General features: G+C 70.0%; 1 protein-coding gene across 2 annotated transcripts; it reads left to right on the forward strand.

Annotated features, from left to right (window-relative positions):
- The first annotated feature begins 532 nt into the window (after positions 1-532).
- On the forward strand, positions 533-7,704 carry S1PR2 (sphingosine-1-phosphate receptor 2). 2 transcript variants are annotated; one of them, XM_075134298.1, is made up of 2 exons: positions 533-602; positions 5,878-7,704. In XM_075134298.1, the coding sequence occupies exons 1-2, from the start codon at positions 533-535 to the stop codon at positions 7,020-7,022; spliced, it is 1,215 nt and encodes a 404-aa protein (XP_074990399.1). In that variant the 3' UTR covers positions 7,023-7,704. The 2 variants fall into 2 exon arrangements, with proteins under 2 accessions (XP_074990399.1, XP_074990400.1); XM_075134299.1 differs by lacking the exon at positions 533-602 and adding an exon at positions 4,862-4,898.
- Positions 7,705-9,684: the final 1,980 nt, after the last annotated feature.

Below are 9,684 nucleotides of genomic sequence, written 5' to 3' on the forward strand. Positions count from 1 at the left end.
AGTGGGACCCCACGGCACTGGTGGGACACCCCCCGCCCGTCCCCGGGGCTCTGGCACTTTCCTGGGTGGGTGTCCCCCCCCCTTTTTTTTGGGGGGGGGGGGCGGGAAGGAGGGGGGTGGCTGGGGAAACCCCCCCCCTTCCCGTAACTGATGTCACACGGCTCCGTGACAAAAAGCCACCGACCCACTTCCCCCTGGGCCACCCCCTGGTAATGGGGTGGGTGGGGTCAGGAACCCCCTCCACGGGGGCAGGGAGGGGCCCAGGAGCCTCCCGTGCCCCCCCACGGGGGGCACGGGGGGCTCCTGGCTCCCCCCCGCCCCATTTTTGGGGTCTCCCTCCCCCCTGAACACAAGGGGGACCAGACATCTTTCCCCCGCTCCCCTCCACGAGGGACCCAGGCATCCGGGTGGGTTGTGGGGGTGGGGGACACGAGTGGCCTCGCCCCTCCACGGGGGCGGGGGAATGGCCCGGGGCCGCCCCGCCTTCCCTCCCCCCCCTCCCGCCCCCGCTCCCCCCCCCCTTTCCCGCTACATGTTGCAACCGGTCGGCGGGCGGGAGCGTTGCGCTGCCGGTACCGGCACCGGGACCGGGAAAAGAGCCGGTAAGACGCTGATTTCTCCCCTCCGATTCCACGCGTGGGACCCACGCGTGTCCCCCACCTCTCCATCCCCACACGCCCATTCCAGCCCCGGCGGCGGGGAGGGGGGGGCGGGCACCCACAGAGGGACCCCACGCGGGGCGGTGGGTGGGTGGGACACCGGGTGGGTCCCCAAGGGTGGCCGTGCCCACACCCTCGTCCACGCCCCACGGTGACGAGTGGGACTGCCCCACGGGGTGCTCTGTGGTGATAAAGTGGGGTGCCCCACGGATGACACCCTTGGGGGGCTCAGGGGGCCGGACCCTCCATGGTTGGGGGGGGTCTTCGGTGACGGTCCCACCGCGGTGACGGTGACGGCCATTGTCCCCGCTCGCCGGCGGCCAGGCCACCCCGCTGCGCCGGGGCGGGAAGTGGGTGCCCAGATCCGGCCCAGCTGTTTCGGCTTTGCCAACATCTGGCCCGCAGCTGGCGGGGGCCCCGGGGGAGCCACACTGTTGGCACCCCCCGGGTTCCCCCCTCCTTGTGCAACTCCTAACGGCTGCGGTGAGCACCTGTGGGTGGCATCGCCGGCGCTGCCCTGGGTGCCCTGGGGTACCCGTGAGCCTGTGCCCTTGGGTGTGCACCCGTGTGCCCTCGCTGGTACCACCCGGGTGCGTAACGGGGCGCCGGCACCCGTGTGCCCTCGCTGGCACCCACCCGGGTGCGTAACGGGGTGCCAGCACCCGTGTGCCCTCACTGGCACCAACCTGGGTGTGTAACGGGGTGCCGGCACCCGTGTGCCCTCGCTGGCACCCACCCGGGTGCGTAACGGGGTGCCGGCACCCGTGTGCCCTCCCTGGCACCCACCCGGGTGTGTAACGGGGTGCCAGCACCCGTGTGCCCTCACTGGCACCAACCTGGGTGTGTAACGGGGTGCCGGCACCCGTGTGCCCTCCCTGGCACCCACCCGGGTGCGTAACGGGGTGCCGGCACCCGTGTGCCCTCGCTGGCACCCACCCGGGTGCGTAACGGGGTGCCGGCACCCGTGTGCCCTCCCTGGCACCCACCCGGGTGCGTAACGGGGTGCCGGCACCCGTGTGCCCTCGCTGGCACCCACTTGGGCGTCCTGGTGTGCCGGTGCCCTCGTCCGCACACCGCGGCATAGCCGTGCCCGCGCTGATGCCCACCCCAGTTCATCCCTGCGGTGCCCCCTCGCTGTTGGGGTGCTGCCAGCTGCGCCCCGGCTCCTGCTGCACCTCCCGCCCCCCCCGAGCCGGGACCCCCCTCAGCTACGGAGGAATTTGGAGCATTCGGTGCTGCCGGGGCTCCGGCAGCCGGGTGGCCACCGGCCGCCGCTCGGTAAACACTCCATGCCCGGCGCGGCGCCGAGCGGCCGCCTCGGCTGGGACGGGGCTGGCACCGCGCGGCTCGGGGGGTCCCCGAGGTCTCGGGGGTGCCGTGCCAGGGCGGTTCGGCGGCGCTGACCAGCCGGGAGGTCACGCCATGCCACGCCGCACCGTGCCACGCATCTTTTCCCCCGTACCTCAGCACCCACACGCGTGTTCCCGCGTGTGCGTGCCAGAGTGGGGGGGCCACGGCGCGTCCCCCACCCCGCGGGGCCGCATCCTGCCCCGGCACCATCTGGCCGCCGCCTCCACGGCTATTTAAACCCGGCGCTAAGCCCAGCCGGGCACCGGCTGCCGGGGCCTGATCCAATTTGCTCCCTGGTGGCCGAGTGGCCCCGGGGCCGGAGCGGGGGATATTTCGGGAACAAGGGGCTCTGTGTGCGCCCCCGCGGCCCCTCCCCCTGCGCCCATGGCCGGGGGGCTCCCAGCCCACCCCCCCCCCTAAAGCCCACCCCTCATCCAGCCCCGCCACAGAGGTTCACCCCGGCCTGGTGGGTGAGGGGACGGATCCAGCCTGGGACCCCCCTGAATACTCTGGGCCTGGGGCCCCCCCAGACCCTGATCCTGCCTGGGATCCCCCCAGATCCTGATCCTGCCTGGGATCCCCTGGGATACTCTGGGCCTGGGACCCCCCCAACCCTGATTCTGCCTGGGATCCCCCCAGATCCTGATCCTGCCTCGGATCCCCCTGAATACTCTGGGCCTGGGACCCCCCCAACCCTGATCCTGCCTGGGATCCCCCCAGATCCTGATCCTGCCTCGGATCCCCCTGAATACTCTGGGCCTGGGACCCCTCCAACCCTGATCCTGCCTGGGATCCCCCCAGATCCTGATCCTGCCTCGGATCCCCCTGAATACTCTGGGCCTGGGACCCCCCAACCCTGATCCTGCCTGGGATCCCCCCAGATACTCTGGGCCTGGGGCCCCCCCAGACCCTGATCCTGCCTGGGATCCCCCCAGACCCTGATCCTGCCTGGGATCCCCCTGAATACTCTGGGCCTGGGACCCCCCCAACCCTGATCCTGCCTGGGATCCCCCCAGACCCTGATCCTGCCTGGGATCCCCCTGAATACTCTGGGCCTGGGACCCCCCCAACCCTGATCCTGCCTGGGATCCCCCCCCGGATAGTCGGGTCCCGAGGGGTTCCTGGTGGAGGATCCCAGTGTGGGGGGCTGGTTGTGGGATGCTGGGGGGGTCCAAGTGCAGGGTCCTGGGGGAGGATCCTGGTGCGGGGTCCCAGGGGAGGGTCCTGGGGCAGGATCCCAGTATGAGTCCCAGTGTGGGATCCCAGGGCAGGGTCCCAGCGCAGGGTCCCAGCGCAGGATCCCAGCGCAGGATCCCAGTGTGCGTTCCCAGGGCAGGATCCCAGCGCAGGATCCCAGCGCAGGATCCCAGTGTGCGTTCCCGGGGCAGGATGCCAGCGCAGGATCTCAGTCTGGGTTCCTGGACCAGGACCCTAGTGCAGAGTGTGGGGCAGGATCCCATTGTGGGATCCCAGGGGAGGATCCCAGGGCAGGGGCCCAGGGCAGGATCCCAGTGCAGGATCCCAGCGCAGGATCCCAGTGCAGGATCCCAGTGTGCGTTCCCGGGGCAGGATCCCAGCGCAGGATCTCAGTCTGGGTTCCTGGACCAGGACCCTAGTGCAGAGTGTGGGGCAGGATCCCATTGTGGGTTCCCAGGGCAGGATTCCAGTGCAGGATCCCGATGTGGATCCCAGTTCAAGATCCTGGTGCAGTTCCCGGTGCAGGATTCCGGTGCAGGATCCCAGTTCAGGATCCCGGTTCAGGATGCCAGTGCGGCTGGGTTCCCGGTGGAGGATTCTGGTTCAGGATCCTGGTGCGGGGTCCCGGTGCAGGATCCCAGTGCAGGATCCTGGTGCGGATCCTGGTGCAGGATCCCGATGCGGGATCCTGATGTGGTTCCCGGTTCAGGATCCCAGTGTGGATCCCGGCGCAGATCCCAGTGCAGGATCCTGGTTCAGGATCCTGTTGCAGTTCCTGGTTCAGGATCACGGTGCAGATCCCAGTTCAGGATCCTGGTTCAGGATCCTGGTGCAGGATCCCAGTGTGGATCCCGGTTCAGGATCCTGGTGCAGGATCCCGGTGTGGATCCCAGTGCAGATCCCGGTTCAGGATCCTGGTGTGGATCCCGGTGCAGATCCTGGTACAGGATCCTGGTGTGGATCCCGGTTCAAGATCCCAGTGTGGATCCCAGTGCAGGATCCCGGTTTAAGATCCTGGTGTGGATCCCAGTGCAGGATCCCAGTGCGGATCCCAGTGCAGTTCCTGGTTCAGGATTCTGTTTCAGGATCCTGATGTGGATCCCAGTGCAGGATCCCGGTCCAGGATCCCAGTTCAGGATCCTGGTGCAGATCCCAGTTCAGGATCCCAGTGTGGATCCCAGCGCAGGATCCCAGTTCAGGATCCTGGTGCAGATCCCGGTTCAGGATCCCAGTGTGGATCCCAGCGCAGATCCCGGCTCGGGATCCCAGTGCAGGATCCCGGTTCAGGATCCCGGTGCGGCTCCCGGCGCAGGATCCCGGGGTCCCCTCGCCCCCCTTCCCCGCCCCTCGCCCCCCCCGACCCCGGCTCCGCCCGGCGGCCGCAGCAGCCGGGGCCGGGGGCGGCCGGTGGCGGGGCGGGCGCGGGGAAGGGGAAGGGGAAGCGGCGGATGCTCCGCCGCGGCGGCCGTGCCTCTGCTCGGGGCGGCGGCTCCTCCCGGCACCGGCGGCTCCTCCCGGGGCCGGTGCTCGCGGCGGGGACCGGGGGCCGGGGCCGGGGGGGTCCCGGGGCGGCGGGAGCGAGGGGCGGTGCCCCGGCACCGGGCGCGGCTGCGCAAGAGCCCGGGCGGCGGCGGGAGGCAGCGCTCGGCGGGGCCGGCACCGGCACCGGGACGGAGCGGGCGGCGGCTGGAGGTGCGGCGGGGCTCCCTCCCTCTCCCCCCCTCCCCGGCCTCGGTCCCACCCCGGACCCACCCGGGGGTCCCGGGACTGGGGGGGCGGCGGGGGGAATCGGGGGGGGCACTAACCGGGGGTCCCGTCCCTGACTTTTTTTGGGGGGGGACACACACGACGGTACTGGGTGCCCCGTCCCTAACTGGGGGGGGGAAACACGGTACTGGGTGTCCCATCCCTAACCGGGGTCGGGGGAATGGCACGGTACTGGGTGCCTCATCCCTAACTGGGGGGGGACAGGATGGTACTGGGTGCCTTGTCCCTAACTGGGGGGGGACACATGGTACTGGGTGCCTCATCCCTAACTGGGGGGGGGGAAACACGGTACTGGGTGCCCCATCCCTAACTGGGCAGATGCAGGGACCCCCACCCTAACCAGGGGGGGGATGACAATACCAAATTCCTCCCCTGCCAGGGGAAAGGGGACAGTACCATTGTCCCTACTTTTGGGGTGCATGGTCGTCCCCCCCCTAATCCCCCCCCAAGCCAGGGGCGTCAGTACCGGGTCCCCATCCCTCACCGGGGTGGGTGCGGGGGTGTCCTGCCCGCCCCGGCCGCGGCTTTTCCATCCCCTTGGGGAAGACACCCGGGGCAACCCCCCCCATCCCCAGGGGGGTTCCCCCCCGTCCCCCCCTCTTTGCGCCATGGTTTGTGCTCACCCTGGAGTGTCACCTCCGGCCACCCCCGTGTCCCCGCGGCGGCGGCGGCAGGATGGTCCCGCCGGCCGCATTCTGCACCCCGGACAGCTCGAAGGTGCATCTCTTATCGCCTGCCATCAGGATTTCCTTTTTGAGTCATTTCTGCCGTGCCGGTGCGGATGCTGCGCCGCAGGATCTCGCGCCTGTCTCCTCGCCGAACCAGATGTGCACCCAGATGTGCACCCCCTCGCCCTCCGGCTCAACCCCAACACCGTTCCCACTCCGTCTCTCCTGTCCCGCAGGTCTCCGCAGCCCGGGATCGCCGGCACCATGTCCTGGCAGCGCTGAGGTCGGCAGAACGGGCGGCGAGCGAAGCCGCGGCCGGCGAGGAACCATGGGGAGCATCTACAAGGAATACTTCAACACGGAGAAGATCCGGGAGCACTACAACTACACCAAGGAAGGCTCGGAAAGCTCCCCCACCACCTCCCGTTGGGTGGTCTCCATCCTCATCGTCGTGTTGTGCTGCTTCATCGTGCTGGAGAACCTTCTGGTCCTCATCTCCGTTTGCCGCAACAAGAAATTTCACTCGGCCATGTACATCTTCATCGGGAACTTGGCTTTCTCCGATCTCTTAGCCGGTTTGGCCTTCATGGTCAACATCTTGCTCTCCGGAGCCACCACCTTCAACCTGACGCCGGTGCAGTGGTTCGTACGGGAAGGCACGGCCTTCGCCACGTTGGCCGCCTCCGTTTTTAGCTTGTTGGCCATCGCCATCGAGCGTCACGTGGCCATCACCAAGGTCAAGGTCTACAGCAGCGACAAGAACTGTCGGATGGTGCTGCTCATCGGGGCTTGTTGGGTGATCGCCGCCGCCATCGGCAGCCTCCCCATCATGGGTTGGAACTGCATGAGCGACCTGCGGGATTGCTCCACCGTCCTCCCCCTCTACTCCAAACGTTACATCCTCTTCGTCATCACCATCTTCACCCTCATCCTCCTCGCCATCGTGGGGCTCTACAGCCGCATCTACTGCATCGTGCGCTCCAGCCACGCCGAGATCGCCACCGCCCAGACCCTGGCCTTGCTCAAAACGGTCACCATCGTCCTGGGAGCCTTCATCGTTTGCTGGCTGCCGGCCTTCATCATCCTCCTCATGGACGCCTCTTGCCCTGTCCGGGCGTGCCGGATCCTCTATAAGGCGAACTATTTTTTTGCCTTCGCCACGCTCAACTCAGCCGCCAACCCCATCATCTACACGCTGCGGAGCAAGGACATGCGCCGGGAGTTCCTGCGGGTGCTGTGCTGCTGCGGGGCCGGGCGCCGGGACCAGCCCCCCGGCCGTTGCGGGCTCCCGCTCCGCACCTCCAGCTCGCTGGACCGCTGCACCCCAAAATACGAATTACCCACCTCGCCTATCACCCGCGAGTGTACCACCTCTGTCTAGGGGGTCCTGGCCGCCCCACGGCCGCCCCACGGCTGCCCCACGGCCGCCCCACGGCTGCCCCACGGCTGCCCCACGGCCAGGGCAGTGGTACGAAAGGAGCGGGGTCGGGGTGGACATTTTTCCAGGTACGGATGGACAACTGCACCTTCATCCCGGGCATCCCCCCGCTCCGGGCATCCCTCCCGCCATCCCCGGTTGCCGGCGGTGATGCCGATGCTCCGGCTGGGATTGCCGTGATCGGGTGCGCGCGCCGGCGTGTGCGTGTGTGCGGGCACGGGCACGCGTGTTGCTCTTCCCACGCCCTGCCCGAGCCCCGGGGCCGCCGCGGGACCTGTCAGACGGGTCCTGGGGCCCCTCCCCGCGCCCGGCTCCCCGCGGCACCCCTGGCGCCAGTGGCAAATCCTCTGCCCCCGGCTGCTCCCCGGCACCGTGGGTGGCTCCGACCGCTGCTCCGGCCCGGGGCGGGGGGCTTTGCCAGGAAAACCGGGCCTGGGGCGCTTGCCGTGGGCGGGGACGTGACACATTCGGGGACCCCCGCGTCCTCCTGCCCTGCTCCGTGGTCCTGCTGCGTGCTGGCACGCAGAGGCGGGGGGGGCCCGTCGTGGCTGGCTCCGCCGGGGCCCCACCCCATCCCTGTGACCCCCCCAGGAGCCCCCCCCATCCCCAGAGACCCCCCCAGGGGCGACGGTTGTATTAAAACGCCGCTTCTCCGCCTGCCTCCGCATCTTTCCTGGCCTGGGACGGGGACCACCGAGCCCCCCGTCCCCAGCTCCCTGGTGCGGCTTCATGGAGGGACAGAGGGGATGGGGCTGAGGGGGGGGGGGACATGGGGGGGACCCCAAATTTGGCTGGATGGGGATGTTCAACGCTCGGTGGCTTTTACCACCAGGAACCTTGAGAGCCCGGCTGAGCTCCGGGAATGGGCTCGGGTCCTTTGCCCGGTGTGCTGGGTGCCAGCACCTGGGGGGGTGTTGGGGGCCGTGGATCTTTGCCCTCGCCCCGGCTTTCGCCGTCTGGCGGGCGATGCCGCGGCATCGGGCCGGGGAGGCTCTTCTCCGCTTCTGTCTCGCATGACTCCGGCCTCGACCGCAGCTGCTTCCCCACCGCGACGGCGGCGGCATTTTGGGGAAACCCTGGGCCATGCTGGCGGGAAGCGAGGGGACGTGTGTTCCCCCCGCCCCCGGCCCTGCAGACCCCCCCTCTCTGCTTTTGCAACCTTGTCCCGGTGCTTTGTGCTCCCCGGTGCCGGCTCGGGCTCGGCACGCTGGTGCCAGCACCAAAACCTTTGATGCCCCAATTTGGCCCCGTTTCCTCCCTTGGAGGGTGCAGAGGAAACGAGGGGGGGGGGGTTTCGTTTCCTTTCCCCCACCACCGCCGTCGGGATGGGTCCCCATTTCGGGCGCCCCGGCAATGACCCATGGCGTTTCGGCCGCCCCCGCAGCGCCGGGGCCCCGACCGCCTCTGCGGGCAATGGGGATGGGGAAACTCCGCCGTTTCCCCATCACGGTGGCTGCGTGCCACCGGGCACGGGGACCCCCAGCCCGGCCACCGGAGCCCCCCCGGGATGCCGAAGGCAGCTCCTGGCAGGGATGGCGATGGATGGGGGAATCCCGCGGGAATGGGAAGGGCCGCGGCTGCCGTGATTCATTACAACCAGGCGGGAGCCGTCGGCTGTTTTTGGGGCCAGGGAAAGGGGGGATCGAGCTCCCCGCTGAGGGGCTGATCCGGCCCTGGTGGTCTCTGCGCCGCCTCGCCGAGGCGTGGGGGGCCGCGGGGGCCCGGCGCGGGGCTGTGCCGGGGGTTTGCGCCGCGTCGCGTGCCTGTGCGAGGGGTGGCGGGTGTGGGGGGTCCCCTATGGCCCCCGCGGGGCTCTGCTGCCCCATGGCTGGGTCCCACCCTGGGGGGTCGCTGGGTGCTGGGTGGTGTAGAGCAACCCTGGGGCTGCACCCAGCTGTCCCCCCCCCATCCCTGCCATGGTACAGCCTGTCCCCCCCCCGCATCTCCACTGTGCTATGTTGTGTCCCCCCCCCCCGCCGTGGTACAGCCCACCCCCCCATCCCCACAATGGTACAGCCCATTCCCCCCCTTCCCCACAGTGGTACAGCCCATACCCGCTGTGACAGAGCCTGTCCACCCCCATCCCCGCAGTGCTATGGCCCGTGTCCCCCCCCGTCCCCTAGTGGTACGGCCCGTCCCCCCCTTCCCCATTCCCCAATGGTACGTCCCGTCGCCCCCCCTCCTCTCAGTGGTAAGGTCCCCCCCGCCCCTCAGTGGTACGTCCCCCGCGTGTCCCCCCCCCCCCCCCGCAGTGGTACGGTCCCCCCTGAGGCGGCCCCTCCCCGCAGTGGTACGTCCCTCCCCATCAGCCCCCCCCTCCCCTCAGCGGTACGGTCCCCCTCCCGCCCAGCAGTGGTACGTTCCCCGCCCCCCCAGCCCCGCAGTCGTACGTCCCGTCGGCCCCCCCCCCGCCGCAGTGGTATGGTCCCCCCTGAGGCGGCCCCTCCCGCCCGGCCCGGCCCGGCCCGGCCCCTCCGGGCCGCGTCTCCCCGGGCCGCCCCGCTCCGGCCGCCCCCGGACAGGTACCGCCCCGCCGGCCCGGGCCCGCAGCGCCCCGCGGCCGGGGGAGAGGGGGGTGTCCCCCCGCTCTGCCCGCCCCCGGGAG

The sequence above is a fragment of the Calonectris borealis genome, chromosome 31 (assembly GCF_964195595.1).
Source record: "Calonectris borealis chromosome 31, bCalBor7.hap1.2, whole genome shotgun sequence".
Classification (NCBI taxonomy): domain Eukaryota; kingdom Metazoa; phylum Chordata; class Aves; order Procellariiformes; family Procellariidae; genus Calonectris; species Calonectris borealis.

What these genes read in the sequence shown, in the direction of transcription:
- S1PR2 (XM_075134298.1), top strand. Translation starts at nt 533, where the DNA reads ATGTTGCAACCGGTCGGCGGGCGGGAGCGTTGCGCTGCCGGTACCGGC. An exon ending in CGGGACCGGGAAAAGAGCCG is followed by an intron (nt 603 to 5,877) that starts GTAAGACGCTGA and finishes CCTGTCCCGCAG; the next exon opens with GTCTCCGCAGCCCGGGATCG.